Genomic DNA, 26,057 nt, shown 5'->3' on the forward strand with positions numbered 1-26,057 from the left:
ACATCGGGACTCCAGAGATCCAAAACACAACCAGACAGCTTTCTACCTCCAGCTATTCCAATGATCCTCAGACAATGTTTTATTGTTGCTTCTATTGTCCGTCTTATCAAAACTGAAATTAAAATTTATGTGGAAGCTCTCAACGCAGCTTTTACTGTGCCAACAAAACCGGATTTAGGTGTTCAGATTCAGCTCTGATTACCTTTACAGGTGTGCAGACTAAACGTTGGAGCACAGACTGCTCAGCTAATCTGCAGCGTATAAAACTGATAACAGGACCTATGGCAGGGACAAACAACTTCCTGAAAAAGGGGTGGACAAAAATGTGTCCAAGAAAAAATAATAAGTAAAAATCCATCCCAATTTTCTTGAATGTAGAAGAAAACCTGAGCTCACTGGGCTTGTTGGTTTCTATTGTAGGTGTAAAGTAAAAAAACAGGGGGAATAAATTGCTAGATTTTGATAGGGTTGAAACAATCAGATTAATTATGATCAATCAAAAATAATCATAAGTTAGTATTAGTTAATCATCAACTGGAGTAGACACTTAAGAGTGTTATGCTAAGAGAATAACGCACTCAGAGTAATAATTAACCCAAAATACATTTTACATTTAAAATAATAAAAGTCTGGTGTGCAAATGTTAATATAAAGCTCTCCAGTTAATATGAAAACCTCAACTTTAAAGGCATTTGTTTCAGAAAAAGTTACATTTAGAGAGCTTGTAAACATATTTTAAGAATTAATTTTAAAGTTTTTTTGCCTCAAGAGGACTTGGTAGCAGCAGCAGCAGTGAGGTGTGTTTATCTGCAACTAAACACACTGAGGCAAAGTGTTTGCTTGCATGTAGCTACAATAGTGAGTGAAACAGTAGCACACTTTATCAGATTAGGGATGCTGATGTTGTTCTGCAGCACAGAGCTGGCAGATAATGAGACAAGGATCAACGTTGCTCTGACGGGGCTGCAACAGAGAATAAGCAGCTCAGAGAAACCATCAGATACTTTAACTCCGATGCCTCGTATCTGTTCTCATTTGGCACCGGGAAGCATCACAGATGAAGAGCTGCATGAAAAGGTTGCAGAAATGAGAGCAAATCTGAGCTAATGCTTGGAAAACAATACTGCAGCTTGATTTTTCCAAGTTTCGACAAACGCAACGGGAATCTGTAGGTGCAGAAAACTTGTATAAGCCGAACGTTGAGAACCTGCTGGTAGAAGCTCATTGATTTACTTTGTGTTCCCGGGATTGCTTAGTGGTAAATTAAATGGCTAAATCTAGCTTTAATAGATTTTCTGACAACACTGTTGAGTACAGCGCCGTTTAAAAACTTCAATCTAATGACATTGTCTTACCTTCTTTCCCGAATAACAAAACATGACTCGTTTCCTTCTTTTTGTCAAAATTCATGTTTACATTCAGTCATAAAAATCCTAATAAAGCTTCTCAGGTTTTACCTGGATGGATTAAAAACCATCAGGTCAGAACCAGGGTGGATTAACACACTAAAAAAACATTTAAGTAAACCACCATTTAACATTTTATTGCTTAAAATGTGATTATTAAATCTCCATTTTCGTTTCAGTTGATGCGTGAGAATGATTAAATCGAACTAGTGCTGCGACAAAAATATTTTACTAAATCGATTATTCTGATCATTAATCTTAAAAATAAAGTACATTCTGCAGATTTTTCATTTAACCTTTTTTATATTTGAAATACATTAAAAATTGCAACCAATTACTTTTTTAAAATAACAAAATAGACATTTTAGTGCCTAAAATACATTAGCAGCATGTTCTGAGCATGTTGTCCTTTCAAAAATACCTGACTATAGTGCTAAAAAAATTAATCTTTAAGGGAAAAACTACAGACAGCAAGATATTTGAGGTGAAATGAAAAGTGTCTAATTGAAAAGCTGGTAAACATGATAAAGGTGAAAACAACCAGAAATTTTAACATTTCATCCCCTGTTCTCCCTCCAAGCTCAAACTACGTGATCATGATTCACCTGAATCAAAGCTTTGTGCGCTTCCTTGACAGAGACGTCGGTTCCAGATGTAGTAAACCAACGTTGGAGTAGAATGGAGACAAGATGTGGTGGCTGATGGATGTGATGGATTTTATAAGGCAAAATCCATTTAGCTGGGTGGAGAGCCAGGAAGCAGAAAGCAGACGACTGAGGTTGTAATGACCAGATGTAGGGGGCGCTCTAATCCTCACTGAAATCTGCACAATTTAAAGGTGTCCTCAGAGCAAAATGATCAATAAACAGAGATTTAACCCAACCTGACAATTGGCTAATATAATTAGCATCAGATGGGATTTACAGCACATCCAAAGGTTGGATCCAACAAAAAGTAAAGAACCTAGAACCATAAACTGAGCATAAACAGCTTCAGTTTTACAATATAAACTCTCCTGGCGTTGAAATATTTTTCCCATTGAAGTTCTAACTTTTAAGGCCATACTATAATCAAAATATCCAAGATAATACTTTGTAAAGCGACAATTTGACAAATGAAGGCCATGGCCTCAGCAGAAAACATCACCAGACGTTTTATCTTTTGGATCCATACTTTGCTCCCTTTCTCACCCTTCTTCCACAATGACAGCTTTATTAAAATAAAATTGTACAATAGGCAAGACTGGCACTTGTTCAGCTTAATGCCACGACCAAATTTAAGACCTAGGATTAAAGTATTTAAAGCCAAATTGCAGGTTTTTTTTAATGAATTTAAGACACTTGAAGGCCTTCATTTTAGATGCATGAGACATTAATGATGTATGGATATCCAGAATAGGTCAGGCTGGTGCTTGACCACCATGTTTAAAATCTATTAAACCTCAGACTCCAGAGTTTGTGTTGCACCAAAAGCTGCTCATAGATCAGTGCTAAGTAGAAGCAGCGTCAACAGTTTTCAGAGGAGCTTTAGTCACTCCAGGGGATAAAAACTAACATTTCTGGGGTCTGTTTGTGGCTCTTAGCCACAGCTTTGTGTTTCCCACACTAAATATGACTCTGCAATCTTAACCCAAGTAGCACCAAACATTTGCTTGCACATAGTCTCTTACAACAGAAGTAAGCTAGTGGAGAAGATGAACATTGTCCTACCAACCAGTGATAAATTGACATTTAATGATAAATGCAAAACACAAAGCTATCTAGCAAGGGTATACTAGCAGCTTGTTGCCCGTAGCCTCAACCACCAAGTCACAGAACGCATTGAAGTCGTCTTTGAAAAACTCAAACTTTTACCTGACAGAACATTTCCAGAAGAAAAACCAACCTAGAATATTTAAGATTAATTAGTCCTGTCAAAATTTAAGACTTGCGATTAACATATTTAAGGCCAAATTTTAAAATGAATTTAAGACATTTTAAGGTCTTAATTTAAGACTTTTTAGCATATTAATTCGCAACAGAAGTGAGCCAAAAGCGAAGACGAACATTGTCCAAGCAACAGGCGAGAAATTTGCACTCAACTGTGATAGATGCAAAAATGCTACCTAGTTACCTGCCTCAACAACCACAAGTCACAGAATGTAATGAATTACATTTTTTAATGAATTTAAGATGTTTTAAAGCCTTATCTTTAGATATATAAATTTATGAATTGTAAAGGTAGTTTCACAGTTCTGTGCCTTTGCCTGTGACGTTATGACCTTCAGAAAGCAACCCACTCCACCATAATGCTGGTAGCCTATATTGCTTTTGTTTAGTTGAATTTACTGTAAAAATGGTCATAAGGTGCTGCACAGACAGACAAGGTTGCACATCAAACTTATCATTTTGTCACATACATTTTGATGAGGAAAGAAGACAATGAAAAACCAAAAAACAAGTCATGAGGGAGGACGTATGAGTCGGTTTCTAAGTTGGCCATTTCTACAAAAGTTGTAAATGGTTAAGAGCCCCAATAAGATGAGCTTGACTTGAATAAGTAGACGCCATGGCTGTTGTCAAAAACAACTTAGGAAAACAATCACAGCTTCTCCGTTCAATACACCGTTCTTCCCCTCCAAACCGTCATGGCAACTCGTGATTCATTTATTGCAAAGACTCAATAAATGAAGACCAACAGTTTAAAGAGCTCAGAAGCAGCTGTTCAATCTGGTCTAGTTTCAAGAAGAAGCCATCCACCAATGCAGCATGTTTCCCATCATGCAACACAAACTAACATATTGAAAGAATTTTGCTTCAGGACAGAAACCTGCAGATGGGGCCATCCAGGCAGACCGCTCCATGTCTACCAACTGGTTTGCTCTGCAGCTGACTGGGACCATATGCTGCAGGATCAGGTTCTCTCTAAATCACCACCCAGGGGCTTTTGTTGCCTCCCATGACTGTGCCAGCCACGGAAGCTGAGTGCATTATTCTCCTGAGTTGGTTTGGGTGGAATGAGTTGTTGTGGAGCGGGCTTTGTGCACTGCATACAAACTTCACGGACAAACAAGGGGCTTTGAAATGCAACAAAACATTTCTAGATGAACAGGAGGCTTAATTTGAAGGAAATGTGTTGCTTTTCAGACTTTTTTTTGGCCTGTTAAACAACTACCAAAGATGAGGAAAAAAGTAGCTCTGAAAAGGTAAATGGTCATCAAATTCCATATTTATATTTTTAAGTAATTTAATCTCGGGGAATAAACTTCACATTTAGCCCAGAACACTAACAAGTCTTTTCCTTTAAACACCTTACTAAACTCCAACAATAAAAATTATAATTACTTTTCAATATAAAAGAAATTCTTGAGCAAATTTAAAATCTTAAAAACACATATTGATCTCAGGTTAAGAGTTCAGTTTTTATTCTTTGATCTTTGCATACACAGCGAGGTTCAGTGCAACCAAATCTTTCGGCTAATGCATGACTGATAAGCATGTCTAACTTACTCAGCCACCATTAAGCCCAACTAACTGCTATTTCCCCTCTGCTGACTGGCTGCAGGGTGGACAGGATATGTAAAAACGCCGGCATGAGAGCTTGCTCAGCTGTTAGTGACAGTTGGGAGGAAATCCCCAAATCCATCAGGCCAAGATAGGGAAGGGACCGACGTTTCAGCATGGTGACAAGTTGGCTTCTTTTCTTTTTTAAACCAACCACAAGTGAATGTCAAGAATTTTGGACTCCGACATCATTGATAAGCATGAAAAACGAGGACTATCAGCTAACACAAAGCGCAGCTTTACATGAAACGGTTCCTCTGGACAGCTTTTGATAAATGACGGGGAGGAGGAAACTAAAAACGAAGCCTCATGCCTCTGGGAAGATAAATCTACAGGGATAAGTTTGTGGTTTCTGCACAGCCGCAAGAAGCAGATGTTCTTTTGAAGCGTGTCTTCATCCATGATGGCACCGATGACCCATCTTTCTAAAGCAAATCTCCCCCCCTTTGCATGAACATGAAGTAAGAAGGATTCTCCTACAGCTGTAGACTCTAATCTTCCTGAAGCCAACTTTTAGGAGAACAGAGCGAGTCTTTAGCCTCAAGGAGGCATTTCCTCCTTGAGGCCCCATCCTGGAACATAAACTCACAACACTTCCCTAACATTTGTTTAGGCAATTCTGCAACTACGGTGACAAATGCAATTAAAGTCACATGTGAATAAACTTGTACGCACGATTGTTGTAAACAACCAAATGGTCTGCAAAAGTTTGGAGACCAACTTTTCAACTCAAAAGTTGAGTTGGAGAATTGGCACACTATGGTCTCGCACAGTTGGAGACCATAGTGTGCGATGCTATGAGACCTCTAGTGGCGTCAACTGCCGTTTACAAATAATCGCGCTGCTGCTATGACTGACATGATGAGCAAAAAAAAAGTATTTCCATTGCACTTTTGCAAAATAACACTTCAATACAACTGAAAAACCACTTCATCCTAGCGCAAAAACTTTTTAATCCAAAAACAACTTTTTTTGAATTTGCTGTGTTTCCATTAAGTACTGGTGTCCCAATCTGATATCAATATTGGTCCCATATCAGCCAAAAATAAAAAGTATTTGAGTATATCGGCTTGCGTCTTTGATAGAAGCACTCCGCTCCAGCATTTCTATCCAGAAGACGCAAACCAATTGGTTAATATTAAATGGGTTAGTTGTTCTCATACCTATTGTTGTTGAATATTGTTCTCTGAGTATTATCACTTGATCAAACTTTTTCTAACATTCCACACTACAAAATAAGTAATCAAAGTACATCTGATTCCTGCCAATACTCAATATTGGTATCTCATCAGGACATTTTATCCCCACATGGCATCAGGAGATCCCACCATTAAGTGGATTTATTTTCAATTTGCACAATATTATGGTCAATGGAAATGTAGCTACTGAGTACCAGCAACTTCAGGGTTGTTCTCTTCCATGTAATCAGTAAAACTGGACTGCTTCGGATGATGAAAACCATCAGTCTGGTAAAGGAAGGAGTTGTGCTGAGCAGACGCATTTTCTCTGCCCTCTTCAACTTTAAATCTCTTGACTTCCTTTTCTCACTCAAAACAAGTTCAGAGGGATTTCCTTTATTTTTTTAAATCTTAAACACAGTAAATGTTTTCACCAGAAATCCCCCAGTCATCTTTGAAGACACCACAGTGAGTGCCGCAAGAAGAAATCATGTACAATGCATAAAAAACTACTTGTTGATCCCACTGAGGCTCATGAACCAGGGAGCAAATTTTATGACTCATGCTGCAACCATCCCATCCATTCTGCTTCTGCTTGTCCAAAATCAAGTGGTGGGGGTAACAGATGCAGAAGGGAATCCCAGTATCGCCTCCCCTCCTCGTTCTGAGGCAAGCAGCTCCTGGGAGTCTCCTAGTTGGACATTCCCAGAAAATCTCTGAAGGGAGTTGACCAGGGCATACCTCAACACTTAAACTGAATACTTTTGGGGCAGCTTTGCTGCTCAAAGTAACGCTGAGATCCTGTGGCAAAAATGCGTTTCAGTTGCTAAAATCTTGCATCTTATGGTGTCAGTCATGACTTGTATCACATGACCAAAGGTGAGGGTGGAATCAGAGAGAGTAAATGGAGAGTCGCAACTGCTGTTACAGTTATGATCACTATGGGCCACAGCCCACATTTTTCCTCCTCCACATTGTGAAACATGATGCCAGGACTTTTCTTTGACATAGATAAATGCATTTTGCACTAGAGGTGCAGAAAAACAGAACTTTTTGTATTTTATTTTATACAGAATCATAATTCCCAGTCCTGGGAATTCTGAATCAATTCAAAATGTCTGCTTGATTTTTTTTTGGTAAAAGTATATTTTGAATAATTCTTTGACTTTTTTATTCATTTAAGAAAAAGCCAGGAATCTGAGCTGACCCAATATTGGTAATTTAAGTTATGAAATTTTATCCACAAACTTGTTTTTGTTTAAATATAAACTGTTTAAATATAAACCGATACAGTATGGAACCTTTCAGTACATGTTTTACTTGTTTACATGGTTGTCTCCTGTGGTCACATAATTTAAACAGAATCAACAGATTGAATAGAAAAATTTGTTAAATTGAATAGTGACCCTAAAAATCTAACCGTATCGCTAAACACTGATTAGCATCTCCATTTTGCTTTGAAAACATAGTCTGAATAATCCAGCTTACTTTCATCTCCCAGCAACCAGTTTTTATGCAGTTTGGAGGTGTGTGCACACTTCTCCCTGGTTTGGATATGCATGATGCTGTTTGGGCTCCATAGATACTGATCTCAAAGTACAAAGGGCTGGATCATAGTGTGTTGTATTTATGAGTGACATTCAATTATGATAGCATTGCTTAAAAAATGTTATATCAATTAGATTAACCCACATTTTCCAAACATTTTTCTTTGTTTACATTTGCTACTCAAGACTTAAGATTTGGGCATTGGTCCACCATTCTTGCTCCGCTGTAGCTGTATAGGAAACCTCTCTTACGATCCTGTTGATCATTTGCCACAAAATATTTGATGGTTCTCTGACTACACTCTAATATTTTAGCAAATTTAAAAGTGCTGCAGGCCTCTGATAAAACCTTTTTTTGTTGTTTTACTTTTCAGTCAGTTAAATCTCCTTTTTTGGCTCATTTTGTTAAAGAAATTGTCTCATGGTTATGCACACCTTGATACACTATTGACCTGCATAGCCCATCCATTACAATTGCACAGGTACAGATCACCTGCTATGCTTTAATCCAGCTTGGAGTTAGGAAACATGCCTGAAAATTATGATAAAGTGAACAAACTCACTTGCTTAATAATCCTGCAAACAGTCTGAGCCACAGTCCTTTTGTTTTCAGTTAACTTGAGCACAAAAATAACCACCTTCTCTTTTCCTTGTGAATTATTTGCATTGTCTTAAGAAAAACACAAACCTTTAGCTAATACTTAGGTCAATAACAGTCGACGTCTTAAACAAATCTAGGTAATATTTCCTGGTATTTTTTTCTGTCAGTGCCAGCTGCTCCTGTTAATTACTAATGACTTTTTGATCCTCCACACTTTATGAAATCCTCTTAGTTTCAGTAGAGCCAATGCAGAAGCGGCTTTTGTTCTCTGGCTGGCTTAATCACGATGTAAATAGAACTTCAGCAAGACTTTAGAAATCATGTAAAAAGAAAGCAGACTCAACATCAATCAGCAAAGCTAACGTTCTTAACCACAAACTTAAGAACCAACTTAACTGTTAATTATTCAGACTAGCCCTGTAAGCCATTCCAGGCTAACGAGAATCTATTAATACATCTTTATTTCTCTCAAGTCCTGAAAAGTTGCACAACAGCAACACTCCCACCTAAAAATAGATGCGCTGTGGTTTTCATCGAGCAGTCGAGACATTCAGCACCCGGTGTGCTTTCTCCTGATGCTCACCGGGTTTCATCCAGAACAAAAGTCTAAAATGTGACAGTTCTAGATAAGAAATATGTGGATTTTAAAAAAAAGAGCATCATCAAAGACACTTTGTTAAAGAAAAACCTAATTAATTTAGGCCACAGAGCTGAGATACTTGTTGCAGGTCAGATATTTATAAACCTTGGTGAAAAACTGCAAGTGCATGGAGGTGGCAGAGGCATGCTGCAAGTATCCTGGACTTGCATGATGGCTGTCGCAGTTTATAGTTCAAACAAAAACATCTAATTTCTGTTGTGACTATACAAAGCAACTTTTCCAACCCTAAAATAGCAAAGTCAGGAAGATTTTCTGACTCAACTGTGCAAAATCCATTAAATTAATGTTTTTATGGGTGACGGGGTTTGTTTTCTCCTTGTAAGGATATCCTGCAATCTTCAAAGCAGCTCTGATATTTAAAGTGTGCATAATAAAAATGATTTATCCCGCCTGTGCCTCGTTATTCTTTTCCACTAAATGAAATATTTCCACCGGCAAGCTCTTATCTCAGAGCAGGGCTGCTTCTCAAGGTTGCTTACGAATGTCATAGTTTATGGTGAACTACTGCAGATAATGAGACACGTTTGGAAGAAAAGTAATTTCTTGAATCTATGTAGATGGACAATAAATTCAAGTAGAGTTTTTAATTCTATAAGATTGTGTTTTATACTTATAATTTGAATATTTAACCTCATGAGATGCAATTTGTCATCTGTGACAAACTGAATGCTTAGTAAAACATCCAGAACCAGGCCAGTTTTCTGCATCTGCCTATACTTTATTTTCTTTTTTTTAAATCACTGCAATTCTGGAGACTCTTCCTCTTTTCTTCAGTAAACATAACCAGTTGCTTGGCTAGAGGAAACTACAAAAGACTTGCGTTTACACATCTGTCATCTAAACTTTAGTTCTCTATTCTCTTCTACCCCTTTCTGTAACTTTGGCTTACATAAAAGCCACAGAGTTTGACGGAAAGAATCCACATGTTTACCCCGACCGAGGCTCAGGTGAGCAGTGAAAAGCCCTCGGAAAGCCGGATAAACGGCTGTTCCAAACAGTTTCGGAGAAGCAGCTCCATAAAAGGCTGCATGAGGTGCAGTGACTGGACTTGTTTTTCATACTGGGATCAGTGAGCTGGAAGGTTCTGGTAATGAAACGTTTTTTTTTTGTTTTTTTAAATAAAAAGTCTACCCTCAACTTCAATTGTTACAACTAAACCAACAGAAAGGAGTGGCTCTGCTTTCAGAGACAAAATGTGACTGAGAAAGGCAACTGAAGTACAGCATTTCAGGTTTAATAAGCAAATTTAATAATAAGATTTAATGTGTTATATATTTTTATGGCACAAAAAGAGATATGGAGAAACATTCCTTAATGTGCACCCATTTGTTGCACTGATAACCGAATTAGAACCGAACCGATCAGGATTTTCCAGACAGATTTCTCTATTTTTAAAGTTTGAGAAGCCAATTCAAATTCTGACTGACTATTCTGAAGGACTACCAGCTGTTCAGAGATTGAAAAAAGCTGGATTTTCATTAATACAGCTAGAGGTTTACAGACTTATATTATTCTAGTTCATGCATCAAAAGTTTATTTCTAAACTTTGTTGGCAATAAAAATTGTACATGGTGCTTAAATTTGGTCTTTATGCACTAAAAGATGAACTTTTGGTGCATAAAAGTTGGTGTTTTATGTACTGAAAGTTGCATAAAAGATCAACTTTTTATGGCGATGTGTAAAAACAAAACTTCTATGTTGGATAAATGTAATGAATAGGATGTTTAAGGTTTTTCCTTACATCTAACCTTATCAGCGGTAAAATTGGCAGATTCTGAGACTTCTCAGTTTTGTTCCATTGTGTATTTTCCACATATAAGAAATTTCCAAACAATTGCTCATATGAATCCTTTGCAGAACAAATTTATCCAAATCCAAAGTTCCCTTTGCTCGTTATTCTCTGCCTGCGTTTCGCCTGGTCCTGTGGTCATTAAACTGGTCAAATGATGAAAACAGTTCCTTACTGTGAAAAACTGGAAAGCAATGTAAAACCAAATGTGCTAAAACTGCTTTTGGCGAATCACAAGACCAATAAATGTTCTTTTGTGTTTCCTTGTGTTGTAACGCTGATGTAACTGCCGATTCCAAATCTGGAATCAATAATTTAAAACAAACACTTCCAAAAAATAAACGTATAAATTACTGTGTCAAACAACATTTGGTTTCCCGTAATCGTCAGACCAGCACCGGTCAAAATAATTAATTTGCAGTTTCCTGGAGAGAGAAGGCAGAAACAGAAAGGCTGAATGAGCAAGCACAAAGGCAGCGATGCCATCATGGGACCATGAGCTGCATCGCCGTACCACCACTCTCTGCAGGCTGCCGGGATAAGACAACACCGGGGCACAATGTGCCCATTCATCACACTGCAGCATGCCAATAAAACATGATGGCATTCTCCCTTCAGAGATTTAAAGAAGGACATTACTGTAAAAACAAACTCCTTATGTCATGAAAAATAAAAATAAGCACATAGAAAGGTGACACAAATCCCCCAAAAAACTGTTTTAAAATAAAAAGAATCAAATCAAATTTAATACGAAAACAAACACATAAAAACAGCTCAAATCAAGCCTATTTTTTCCAATAAATTGATTTTACCAAACAGTAAACCTCCACCCCATCAATTGTGCTTGTACAATTGAATTGTGCTTGTACAAAAGCACAATTCAAGTAACGTGAACCAGATCTACTTAATGTAAGAAGAAGCAAGAGAATCTTCAAAACACCACATTTACTAAATATACTTTAACAACCACTACAATGTAAATTTACAAAGCCAACAGCATTCTGGAAATACACAAGTAAAAACTACACACACGCAGACACACCTAAAAATCTGAGTGACACCCACCAAGATCACAAGTGGCCTAGGAGGAGGTGACGAAGCCATGTGTTGAACACAAGCAGCTGTTTGCATGGAAAAGTTTTACATTCGTCTTGTTTACATGATCTGTGGCTTCTCATCGTTCTCACTTTCAACACTGGAAATCTTACATAGCTGTTGCAACAAACAGGGCACTCATATCAGAGAGAAGGCATGTTTCAGATTAAAACATCTGCAGGTAATGCAGACTCATACCTGCATTGTTGTGGCAGAGGTAAGACTTAACCTGGAGCTAGGTTGTGGAATAAAGAATAGGTTTACTAATGTTTTCTACACATGATATGAAGTTAAAATAAACATGCAACCACAATTCTTAAAGTTGTTTTTAATTTTGGGTTTGAAGCTTTTTAGTGACACTAGGCAACTAAGCAATAGAGATGACGAATACTAGTATAAAGAAGCAATGACAACAATTTAGGTAATTGTAAAAACTGTAAATTCTATCCATGCATTCTTATTATGCAATTTTGAATCATTGAATTCCTGCAGATAGAAAGTAATGTAGAAATTATGATATACATAAGTACATACCTTAATCCGATGAGCAGGTATGGTACAAGAAAGAAATATTTCTGCATTTATCAGTAGTTGAAGTAATGCAAGATGAAAACTAATGGCTATTCAAAAACATCTGTTGTAGTTTAATTTGTAAAACTGATTTTATGTTGTAAAAGGAGCTCACAGGACTGTGCAGCAATGACGTTTTGCTGTATCTGAAACACTAGTGACGAAAAATGAATGGCTGTTCAAAAACATTTTCAGTCAATAAAGTTTTTTTTGTTGTTTTTTTTAGAAATAGCATCAATAAAATACTGAGATTGAAAAGTCTGTTTCAGTTCTTGAATGCCTAGTGACTGTAATTAGAATCACACTCAATTTACACTAATTGCAAATTATTTTGTACAATTGGATATAAATTCAGGTATTAAGGGGTTAAAAACATGCATGAGTTGTAGGTGAAAGGTCAACATGTTCAGTCTTATTGTTGCTCGCAGCTTTTTCAATTCACAACAAATGTCATCTCAAGGCACTTTATAAAAAATAATTTCAATTTAATCATACAACCAAATCATCCTAGTCATCACATAGAGAAATATGCTCAATCAATTACTCATAGATTAAAAGGCAACACTTCATTTGAAGGGGTGTGCATAAGACTGACATGACACTGTCATAAACATGACATAACATCTGTCATGAACATGAACGAGTCCTTATGAATGTCTATGACTGTTGTCATGAAGTGTCATTCGGTAAATAATGACACTTTTAATGCAAAGTTGCTCTAAAAGTTGCATTGACAGTCCATTAAAAATGCCAACGTCGCATTAAATTGTCATCATTTACAAAATCATGCAAAGTTGGCACTTTTAATGGACTTTTAAAGCTACTTTGCATTAAAAGTGTCATTATTTACCGAATGACACTTCATGACAACTGTCAGACATTCATAAGGACTCGTTCATGTTCATGACAGACGTAGTGTCATGTTTATGACAGTGTCATGTCAGTCTTATGCACACCCCTTCAAATAAAGTGTTACCATTAAAAAAAATAATTTTAGGCAGAAGGCAAATAAAGGTGCAAGAAAAAAAACAAACGAATGCAAAAGAAAATCTGCAGATGTGACCTTGTGAAGATGGAGGAAACCTCTGAACCAGAGCTGTAAATGAGCTTGTATAACTGCAACCACAGGAAGCGAAACCCCAGAGGCACAGCCTTCCTGCTCGTTTTAAAAGGCCCAGTGACGATGTACACCAAAAATTTACCAACGAATGCAAACAACTTCTTGACTTGTGACCACATTCGGAGATCGACTTGTATAACGGAGGCGGTGTGGTTTGAAAGTCATCAAATTAATGCTCAGGAAAGACTGATTAAATATTCTGTCAGTAGAAATAAGGCTGAAAACAGTCCATGTGGCACTAATTTAAATATTAATAAAAAGAAAATTCTGACAAATTAAGAAATGTCAATGATCCAAGACTTTGGGGGAAATCTTCTGTGGTCTGATGAGACAAAAGTGGAATTTTTTTGATGACTGAAAGCTCCTGAATGGAAACTGCAACTTTGTTGTCCACTGAGGAGGCTGCCTATAGAAAAGTGTGGCTCTCTCTCTGTCACCGTTTCATAAAAGCAAAACAGAAGCTTAGGGAACCCCCAAGTTTCCTCTGCCATTGTATGAAAGGTGTGTGCAAAAATGAGCGTTCCTGTGCCATCAGTTTGTGACCTACAAGCTTGAGTACCTTTCAGTTATGCAATAAGATAAAAATCTAAAGCACTCCAGCAAGTCCACCTCTGAATGGCTCAAAAGAAAGTTTTGGAGTGACCAAGTCAAAGTCCAGGCTAACATATGGTGCCGTTAAACAGGGTGTTCCAGTTGGAAAATCTCAAGTGTGGCTGAATTAAAAAGAGGAAAGTAATTGGGCCAAATGTCTGTGACTCCATGTCAGTTATCATAAACACATTTATAGCTGTAAAGGGTGGCAAAACCACTTATCAGCTTTAGAAGGCAATTACCGTATTTTCTGGACTATAAGTCACTTTTTTTCCACAGTTTGGGTTGTTCTGGGGGTTTTTTTTCCCCCATTCATGACACATTTTCTGACTTATGAATTGAATGTTAATTCAAATCCAGTTTGTCAAGAACCACGGATCAAACATTACCTTTCATCAAACTGGACGAGGTCTCTCTGCGGTTTGACAATTTCAATAAATTCAACTTGTATGTTTTTTAACTCTTCATGATGCATTTTGTGACTTATGCGACTTCTACTCCAGAGCGATTTATAGCCTGAACAATACGGTACTTTACCACACAGAGTCAGATTGGTATGGGATAGCTTTTTATCCCTAAATAAGCTTCTTTTTTTTTTTAAAAAATCAAAAAAATTAACTTAAGAAAATAGATTAGAGAAAATATTAAAGAAAAAAAAGAGTAACTTATTTGCTAGCTTAAAACAAAAGTGGAACAAATGGCAATATTCTTTACAAATCAGTCTTAAAAACATTCATTTAAACCAAACAAAAACATTGGATCTGGTAGCCATTTTTGAAACTCTTAAGACATTGTGTGATAAGAGTGAGCAAAGCAAGGGTGATGAGTCAACAGATGCTTCCTGTTCGTACATGTTGCCTCTGGGTCCCTCTTGACAGCAGCAGGAGCTGAAGAGGAACCTAAAGACTTAAGGAGGAGTTGGAGGGAAATGATAAACTTCTTACTCAGCATGAAAACAGACCAGCTCTGCAAATATGGTACAGAACAGAGGAGAACGTACTGGCCATAAAGCTTAGCTGTAAGGGAATCTCGCGCTTTTCATTAAACTGGTACAACTGCTGAATAAAAGTTGAAAGAGCAAGTAGAGAAAACATCACATGACTAATTCGGCCCCGAGACATAAATGGTCAAAGCAAACCGGCGGCTCACATGGTGGAACAGAATATTTTTCTTTTCTATACAGAATAATCGACTTCTTCATCTACATTGATAAAGCTCTCTGAATGTCCTCTACGTAAAGACAGGAAATAAAATGATGCAATCGGTACTTTCTGGCAAGGTTAAGTGAACAGAGATAAATTCAAGCATCGGTTTCATCGCACTATCAGACTGAGGAAGAGGAACGAAAGCATAGCGGTTCAGTCGATCTGAAGATAATTTCAAACCCATTAGAGGATGAGGAGTAGCTGGTGGAAGAGATTACACGTTCATCAAATACATCAGAAATCTTCATCTTAAAGGGGTTTTTACACCTGAGGTGTTTAGTCTGCTTAAAATGGATTCGCTTTGAGACAGTTTGGAGGAAATAGTCTCAGTACGGTTCTTAATGAACTGTAGAACGGTTTGTTCATGTTGTGAATGTGATCAGACCCCAATCCAACACAGCTTCCATCCATCCATCCATTTTCTTCCTCTTATCCGGGGTCAGGTCGCGGGGGCAGCAGCTTCAGAAAGGAGGCCCAGACTTCCCTCTCCCCAGCCTCTTCCAGTTCCTCCAGGTACCCCCAAGGCGTTCCCAGGCCAGCCGAGAGACATAGTCCCTCCAGCGTGTCCTGGGTCTTCCCCTCCTCCCGGTGGGACATGACCACCTCACCAGGGAGGCGTCGGGCATCTGGTGAGAACCAGATGCCCGAGCCACCTCAACTGGCTCCTCTTGATGTGAAGGAGCAGCGGCTCTACTCTGAGTCAATCCCAGATGACCGAGCTTCTCTCTCTAAGGGAGAGCCCAGCCACCCTATGGAGAAAACCCATTTCGGCCGCTTGTATCCGGGATCTCATTCTTTCAGTCATGACCCAAAGCTCATGACCATAGATGAGGGTGGTAACGTAGATTGACCGTTAAATCAAGAGTTTCGCTTTTTGATACAGCTGTCTCTTCACAGCTTCCAGGTGTTTGCTGCAAATTTGAGTGAAATGGCTTCCCGTAGTCAGGTCTGCGGTGCATTCTGGGATGCGGTGGAGTAAACAAACTAACTAAATAAGGCAGTACATCTTTTTGGTAAAGCATAAAACCGCGTGCAACTTTTAAAACATCTCAATCTGCCAAAATTTCCTTATAAACATTTTAATCCATTTAGAATAATTGAGCATATTGTACTGATTGATCAATAGGAATGCATGCGTGATTGAATGGAAATGATCTTGCCATGCCAAGGAACTTGAGACGACATTTGTTCTCAATTGATACAATTAAACTGAATTAAATTCAAAATCATACAGTGTACACAAATGATTGTCAGAAAAATACATTCTTCACGTTTTCTACCAGCTTTGACCTACCTGACCAATAAACACACCGGAAAAAGTTACAAGTTAAACGTATCAAGTGATTTGGACCAAATAAACAATCTATAAGAGTTAAAATCACCTTAAAGCGTCAGTATTCTATCGTTTGTTGTCACAGCAGACCAAAATCCATAAAAAAGACCAAACTTCATTGCCAATAAATACATTTCTAAACTAAAACACATCAAGTTTTGACAAAGCCAAAATGTTTAAATGTGGCAACAGTCAAAGGAGAAGAACTCATTTGTTTAATGATGACTCACTGGTGGTTTGTCAATGCGTAGCGAAAACGGTGCAGTTGATTACTTTAATCTCACTCCTCCATATTTACTTTCTTCAGAAACGTTATGACCACGTTTCTGAAAACAATATGCATGCTGTCCAATTAGGCATTGGCTGGTTTTGGTCTCTAAATGCAGTTGGCTGTCTTAAAGCAGCCAATTAAATTGTAAGCTGTTGGTAGATCTTGGAGATATAAAGACAAAAAACAATCCTGCACTTTGAAAGCATTTACAGAATAAAAAGAATCACCTATGTGCATACAGGGTAACTATTCCCATCATTTGTCTGTTTATTAGTTTTTATTCAATACTTTCCTTTGCAAAAATATTGAATACTACTACAGTTCACACACTAACAAATATAAATCCTAACTAAAATATTGATCTGTACGCTACAACTTGAACAATGAATTAGTGTTGCACAATATTGGAAAAATCTTACAATGGTGGTGATATTAAAAATATTATGACGACGATAACGGCTGCGATATCCATTTTCTTCTTTCCTCTCTCTCTCATCTGTACCCCCATTACTCTGTGGCTCTGTGCATTGTGGGTAATGTCATTTATGTCCTGTGTGAGTATCTGACACCATTAAACTGTCCAACTATTACATACGCATGGAAATCCAAGTTCATAACACTTGGAATATGTAGGCCAACAATTACTGCATTCCAAGCAAACCTGTGCAATGAGGATATATTTACAATATACTTTGCTTCCTTAATATTATGAAATATATGGGAGATGTTTAGCCCAAGTTTTAACATAATTTTTTTTTTAATTTTTCATCATCACATTGGCAGAAAATGTTGCACTAGCTGCCACTATTGTTTAAAAAAAATCCTCATTTGATTTCTTTATTTCATACTGAAAATTTTGAAAAGCTTCTTTTCAACTTTCAAAACCTTTTAATGAAACACTGCTTTCTTTGTTCACAACAAAGACATTTATACGACTTTTCTTCTAAAACTTTTATGCAAAAAGATGCTTTAGGTGCTGCAGAAAAATACAAGAAGAATTGGACTGAGAGAAGATTAAGCAGCAGCTCACACGATTTTTAGGGGCTACATGTAAAATCTAAACTTCCCAACTAATTTTTATTGGTGATGGAAAAGTTTTGTAAAAATGGCTAAACCATAGTTATATTTAGCTGCAGTGTGTAAATAACTACTTGATTTGCAGTGGTTATGGTCATTGTAGAGCTGAAACAATTCAACAAATGATTTAACAAAATACCAAATAAATCATTGGCGCAGATTTTGATTTGATGCTTTGTTTAGTCGGTATAAATGTACACTGCTCAGCAGTTTTGTGTGTTATGGCTGAGAGTTATAATGACTGTTTACTGATGAGGACAAGAACAGCAGAAAGTTCTGATAGGCCATTAAACAAATTGTATCTAATTCTTGAAACCACATTCCCCGTTTACAGAAACAGGCCCACTCTGTTCTGTATTCTCAGTAAATAGATTTGTACATCTAAAATTCCTTATAACTTGCATTATGTTCCTTTCAATCAAGATTTAAACACGCGATTCCAAATCCATGTGTCCACAGCCAACAGTCCAACATGTTTTAGATGTTTCCCTGTTTAAATCAGTGTGCCACCGACAGGCTTCTGTTGAACTTTATGACCTACAGGAGGCAATTCATTCATAACAATCCTGTGTGTTGTGCAGAAAACGAATGAAAACAAGCAGGGAGGTGTGCACTAAAGAATGGGTGCCCTGCCCTTTTTCTCACAATGTGAAAACCATTTTATGCTCCACTTGTGAATGACGTTTTCTCACTTTTACTCAAGATTTATTTCCAGGGATACTTTTTTTTGCTGTAGTTTCACCTCAAAATCTATGAAACTTCAATATATACTTAAAGATGTGTGACAAACTGAGCGGAGTGAGACATAATGAAGTAATCTATGACTAACTGACGCCCTGACAGCTAAGCATTTACCTTGAGAAAGACTGATGAGCAAAGGTCGTTGTGTAACCTTGTGTTACTGGCAGGCGAATAAAACCCAACGCAGCAGCCACTTCACATGACTATATGATCACACTGTCATGACTGCTTGCAGGAGGAACTGTGGTTTTTAATTTTTTTCCTCTCTTCTTCATTTGGAGTGAGATCAGGCTTGCAGGCTGAGATTACAGCGTGTTTACAGTGTTGTGCTGCAAGAGGAGACATGTTTATTGAATCTGATTTGTTGACTCGCCGTTCCTTTGTTTTTTACTCAGATTCAGCGTTATAATTTTAGGATTGACCTTTAAATGGTTAGGCCAGAGTAAAAAGAAGCATAAAATAGACTGAATCTTATTTTCAAGTGTTTTACTGCGTTTGTTCTCACCGTTCCAGTTACTCTGCTTTAGTGCAGCAACAAAGCAAAAGTACTTCCCACAACATAAAAACAATCATTTGGTACAACTGGTTTGAGTTTCCATCAGGGTCAGACGAGGCAGTTCTGCAACTCGACGTCTACTGAAACCCACAACGCCATAATCACTGAACCGTTTCAGAAACAGCTGTTTAGAAAAAAAAAAAGTTTGTCTCCTCACTTCCTTGTTTTCTTCCAGTCTAACTGAACCTAAAAGATATTTTCTCTTTTTTTCTTTTCCTGTAAGCGAACAGCAGCAGTTTTGCAGAGTCATGAGGAGCATGTTTACAACTTCAAGAAGAGCCTTGAAGAGCCGTAATGTGCAGACGCAGCTTGTTGCTCAACATTCGACCTGTCATCCGGGACACCAGCAGTTTTTGCAACCCAATTACATTCGCACACGTCAATTGCTGACGCTTCCCCTCAACGTTTTTACTTTATCTGAGAATATTTCTGAGACAACTGAAAACCAAGCAAGAATTTGGGGGAAAAACAAAATTTCTAGACATTCATCATGTCAAAACTCCTAACTTTTCCACATCTCCCTCCCAATTTTATCCCATCATTTTTAGGAATCCACTTTAGTTAAAAACATCCCCATAACCATCCCTGAAACACCTAAGAAATGGCAACAAGATGGAAATTAACAACGGCTTTAATATCAGCCCAACACCGATGTTAAAAAATGACCAGCATCAGCCAATCATTATATAGATGCCAATATATCGTGCTTCTCTAATTATTTTAGCCCATTTTGTCTAAATTAGGTCAAACCATTTCAGCCAAGCCTTCACATCGTTTTGTTATCCCAGTATTGGCAGGGTTCATCCTGGGTACCACAGTGGTTGTTAATTTGTCAAACTGATTTTTTTTTATATGTTAATGTCAGCAACCACCTTCTTTATTAGGTTAGGGATCGAGACTTTCTTGAGACTGAACATTTCTATACTCCCTTTTAAGCTCATAGTGACGAACAACATGACGGGACTGTCTGACTTCATTTTCAGGGATTGGTGCGAGATCCTGCTGTAAATCCTTTCCAAATAAAACTGTAGAGCAGAAACATGCCACAAAGTTTAGTTTTGCTAGGTTGCCATGCTATAAAAAGGGACCTCAGCCTAGAAAAGCATAATGACTGTTGATAAACAAGTTGGTAAATGATCACTCTCTAGTGGTGGTGGTGTTTTTAAATATGACTATTCATCAAAAAATGCACAAAAACAGAAAGACGGGGTTAAAATCTGTACACCGAGTTGTAGTATAAGAATTAAAATGTATCCTACACTTCAAAGCCAGACTTTACAAAATACCACTTTTTTTCCTCCATTTGTTTCACCATTTTATTGTACATCACTTAACTGAATAAAATGTACAACAAACCAAATATCCCAATTCGTACACATCACTAAGTGAGATCACAGAAGGCAGCTTATAAAGCAGGGTTTGGTCAAGTACAAATATTTGTTCTTAATTCACATTTGTCCTCCTGTGGTATTTTCTTATATTCTGTAAGAGTACAACCTAATCCTGGAGCCACATGTATGCGAACACAGATAGTTTTACAAATAATTAGCCCCCCGCTCCCAAAACAAACCCAACAACAACAAGCTGGTTTGTGAAGAGAAGCAGGAGTGTTTCATCAGCCAATACTGCCAAGAATGATCACCTGACAGACTTGCAGCAGGTCTGGTCAAACTAGTTAGCCCACCATGCCCCCATCTGCTGCACAGCCTGCTCTAGTCAACAACACCTGGGAAAAAGTTTGAAGTAGATTCTTTTAAAGTCTAAGCAGTAAAAATATCCCACAGTCTGTTAACTGGAATAAAAAATGAGATGCGTCGTTGAAAGACAGAATGTAATACAGAGTTTGACCAAAGTTGCTCATCTAGCATAGAGTTTACTCAAGCCAACACCTTGAACACCTTTGTGTCGATCCTAATTGTTTGCTCAGGTAATGTCAATCCTTACACCTCTGACATAAGCAAACCAGATATTCACGGAAGAAAATGTTGTTACAATTTACATTTTTCACATTTTTGTGAAACGCTGCCGTGTTGAACTTACACGGCAGCATTGTTGAAAGAGAAATGCGCCGTGGGCGATTTGCTTGAAGTAAATTTACTCTTCATTAAAGCTGGAGATTCACTGAGCTGCTTGTTTTTTTATACTTGTTTTCCACTTTTTCTTCCAAGAATTATAAAACTTGGTTTTTAATTTCCAACAGAAAAACATACAACATAGCCAACCACCCATAAAACACCTACAAAATGGCAAAGTTTTATAATATTATAGCATTAAAGTCATTTATGTTGTTTTACAACTGCCATTTTTTTTTTGTTGTTGAAAATTCTTTCAAGTGTATTTTTTAAAAAGGGGACGCTTCCCATTAATCAACATGTATATGTAAATGCATTAAATTATAGCCAAGTGGCTAGTTTCCACCACTAATCCCAAAGGCAGGTTGATGTATGTAATGTTTAATAAGAAAAAGTATCCACAGACTACTGCAAAACAGAAAAAGAAACTTCATGAACAAGAAAGGCAGGTGAATAAATGGTTTTTGCTATTTATAGTTGATGATGTTTAATAGAGTTAGCTACACTAAGCTAGACAAAATAGCCCTTAAACAAATCTACTGCATAGTTTCACATGTTAAATAGATCCATGTCCTTTATTTTGGTAAATAAAAGTTTTGCTAATCCAGGCCACCCTAAGCAAAAAAAATAAAAAAATAAAAATCTAGGGACGCCCCTGTTACTACCCCAATCTGGACGTAACATGTTGAATATACAGAGTTCATTGCTGTATGTTGACACAGCAGGACTGGACTGTTGTTACCCTGGGAGCAAATCCTCAAACTGCAGCAGCTGAAGCAGGATGCAAACCACAGCTGTATGTGGAAAAGTTGCAAGTTTTAATCCCTGCTGATGCAGTTAAATCTAGAGGAGCTTAGATTATCCAAAAATGTACTCAAGTAAGAGTACTTCTACTTCAACTTTGACTTAAATCAAGTCAAAAGTAGCTGTCCAAGAAGTTACTCAAAAGTTTTTTTAAAAAAAAGTATTTGGTAATTAAGTAACTAAGTAACCAAATGATCAATCATTAAATATTAAAAAATTAGATGAACTAAAATATAAAGTTAAATAAAACCTTTGGTATTTTATTGACCAAAACTGATAATATTTCACACAAGTAACAAAAAACAAAAAAATCAGGCGAAAGAAAAATGTTTCCAAAACAGTTTCTTTCAATAAAAAGAAAACTTATGAAACTTTAAGAAAAGCTGCAGGTGTGCGTCTGGTGAATTTTTACTCAAATAAGAGTAGCAGTACTATATGATAAAATTACTCAAAGGTGAAAAGTTCAGCGTAGTAAAAATACATTTAAATATCACTACTCCGACTTGAGTAAAACTTCTGGATTCTCTGCCCACTGAATGAAGAGCAAACATGTTTCAACCAAAAATTCACCACACCTGCAGTTTTTGTTAAAGTTTCAGAAGTTTTTATTGAAATAAACTGATTTGGAAACTTTTTTTTTTTGCCCGATTTTTTTGTTGTCACATATAAAAGATCATTTTCATCCTTAAATTCCCAAACTTCCACTTAACTGATATGGTAACCTTTAAATATTAAATGACTGATAGTTTGATCAGATACTCAGAACTTGATTTTCTGACTCGAGTAATTTCTTTGACGGTTCCTTTACTCGAGTAAAAATATGTATGTATGTTGTAGTGCTACTCTTACTTGAGGACAATTTCTGGATCCCACCTCTGAATGTAACTAGTTACGATCCAACTCTGGTTAAAATACAACAACCTGGATTTGAGGAGGAATGACCTCCTTAAGATCCATCTGAAGACACAATTTCGTGTTACTGGGACACAAACGGGCGTTTAGGGGAACACAGGACCGCTTTACTGGGGAGTGTAAACCAATTACACACACATCTGATCCATCTCTGAGGAGGAGGATCTTCACAGAACAAGATAAGGCGGGTGTGACCCAGAAATGGAGAACATACCTTCTGCAACGAGCTCCTCCACGGTGACCTGGTACCGGCCAACCGCGAACACTTTCCCGAAGTAGCTGCTGACCCCCGAGCTGGAGCTGGTACCGGACGCCCCTCCGAGCCCTCCGCTCTCGGACTTTGGCATTCTGGAAAACTTCTTCATCCTTCAATGTTCCTCGCCGCGACCTCTAATCGGCGGTGAATTAACCACGCAGTCCTTTTTAAAACTCGGTACCGTCCGACGTCCCCTATCTGTTTATCTGGACTCTTCTCCTCTCCTGCATGCTCCGCGTCCGGTACTTCGAGAGGGGATCCCGCAGTTAAAATAAAGCCGTCATATCATAGTGGCGTGTGGAGGGGAGAACCAGGTCGGCGTCCCGCGGCTCCTGACAGCAAAACCTGGGTTCGTTAGCTGGCTAGCATACATGTAGTGGGGACGCTCCTCCAGCACACACACAAAAAATAAACATAAAAGGAGGACGCGAACAACAAAGCGGTTGATTCTAGTGTGGATAACACCTCTTCCAGGAAATACACCCAGCCCCGACAGTCCTCTAAATGTAACCGCTGCGTCGTTGGCTCCACACGGACACCGAGAGGACTTCTTCACTTCATCCGCGGTCAGTTAGCTCGTTAGCCGCTGCGTCGCGACAGATGAGCCACCCCGAATTTTTTCTTTTTCTTTTTTACTTTTTAAACAGCAGCAACCTGCGATTGCAGTAACCGTCAGCTGCTTATCAGAAACCGTCCGTTTCGTTAAATGAATCCCCACGTCTCATTTTTGTTTCTTTTAGCTCCGCCAACGTTAAACTTCCCGTGATTCCCCCAACGGTAGGCTTTAAAATAAGTGGGTGGTTTGTTATTTACCCAATGAGTGTGACAACCAAACCTGGCGTAGCCCCGCCCACTTCTATTGTTATGATTGGTGTAAGTGGAGAGGTATGGAAGCCCCTCGATGCCAATAAGAAGTGGAAAAATAATGAATGAATTCAGGTTAAAAATTAAATGTCCATTTCTATTTTTGAAATTCTGAAATAAATCAATTAAACTGAATCTAATATGCACATAACAGGTTCTTTAAATACATATATAAATATAAAAATATATTATTTTTATGTATGTGTGTGTTTTGTAATAAAAATACATCTATTTCATAATAGACTATTTTATAAAGATCACTAGATAGCTACTCAGATTTTTAGTAAGGTATGAACTATAACCAGGATGTTCAAAATATGCTGTCTTCAACCATAAATAGAAATTAGGGACAACAGTTTGGTCACAGAGTGAATGATCTTACTCAATTCTTCACTGCTTCACACTTCACACACCCCTTTCAGTTAATCATTCAATTACAAAGAATGTCATGACTACCAGGTCTGTTGATTTTCTGTTACACTTTAGTGGTGAAATAGTTTCCACAGGGAAATATAATTTCAAACAAAAACAACCATAGTTCTTGTAGTGATGCTTGAATAAAAATGTATACAAGCATACAAATGCACCTTAATTCAAGCTGGGATGCTTTATATTCAACCTGTGGAAAAAAAAGAAGAGAGAATGATTTTTTTTTTCATTTTCAAATTGGAAAAGTGATATTAAAAAAATATTTCCCAGCTAATTACAAGAAAATCAAATAAAATATTGTACCTTCACTCTCATCCTGTTGTAGAAATTCAATGGAACTTACCTGAATCTGAATAATTTTATTTTTAACAACAAAAACTTTAAGAGCTTAATAATATATAAAGCAGGGGTCTCAAACTCCAGTCCTCAAGGGCTGCTGTCCTGCAGCTTTTAGATGTGCCACAGGTACAAAACACTTGAATGAAATAGCTTAATTACCTCCTCCTTGTGTAGATCTGTTCTCCAGATCCTTGCTAATGACCTAATTATTTTATTCAGGTGTGGTGCAGCAGAGGCACATCTAAAAGTTGCAGGACAGTGGCCCTCGAGGACTGGAGTTTGAGACCCCTGATATAAAGTTTTGTTGCTATTGTTCCCTAATATCTGTAAATTAGCAAGGTTGGATGACTTGCACCATCCATTCATTTACTGGGTCCTGTTGAGGTAATTAGTGGAGGGTCTTCTCACCAAATAGGTTGTATTGTTAAAGATAATCAGTGTTTTCTTCATAAAATCAGTTGGGAACTAGATGTGGTATTGGTTCTGGTATTCTATGGAAATATTTTAGTGGAAAACCTTACATTTGAGGGTAGAAGTGAGATATTTCCACTCCACTCCACTTGCAGGTTACTCCAAGTCACAAATGTTTTTTTAAATCTCTGTTTAGCTTTATGGCTATTTAACTGATATGTAGTATTTTTTTTAATGTTTTTATCTAAGTTCTTTTCAAAACTGATCTTTATTGCAGTTTTATTCCTCACTTCAATTTTAGTTTTGCCTAAATTTCACACTGATTTTAAAAGTGCTAAACTAATGAAGTTGATTCTCCCCTGAAATGTTTTCATATTTTTAATGTATTGTTCTTGGTAGCAATGGGCTTCCATACAGCACCCAGACAATACTCATCTCTGACTGGGTTGCAGCAGTGACATAAGCAGTTTGGTTGAAGGAGGCGAGCACAAAACAGGCTGGAAAGAATGCAGTGCACAGTGAAGTAATGAATCTTTCCAAACTCCCATCTGCATCTGTAACTAAAACAACAACAATCTTTTTAAGCTTTTCTAACTTCTGAAGTTTTATCTTGACACAAAGAGGTTAATAATCGTCCCCGATGGAACAAACAACAATGCAGTTTTTCACCAGACTGCCAATGAGGAA

General features: G+C 37.6%; 1 protein-coding gene across 2 annotated transcripts in view; it reads right to left on the reverse strand.

Annotated features, from left to right (window-relative positions):
* bmp2k (BMP2 inducible kinase) overlaps positions 1-24,186 on the reverse strand; it is a 51,671-nt gene extending 27,485 nt beyond the window's left edge. For both annotated transcript variants that reach the window (XM_088008636.1, XM_088008635.1), the window contains exon 1: positions 23,286-24,186. In XM_088008636.1, coding sequence (XP_087864762.1) covers positions 23,286-23,436 — 151 coding nt within the window. In that variant the 5' untranslated portion in view covers positions 23,437-24,186. The remainder of the gene's footprint in view (positions 1-23,285) is intronic.
* Between the last annotated feature and the right edge of the window lie 1,871 nt (positions 24,187-26,057).

The sequence above is a fragment of the Poecilia mexicana genome, unplaced genomic scaffold (assembly GCF_051168715.1).
Source record: "Poecilia mexicana isolate PSO_F unplaced genomic scaffold, ASM5116871v1 scaffold_9, whole genome shotgun sequence".
Classification (NCBI taxonomy): Eukaryota; Metazoa; Chordata; class Actinopteri; order Cyprinodontiformes; family Poeciliidae; genus Poecilia; species Poecilia mexicana.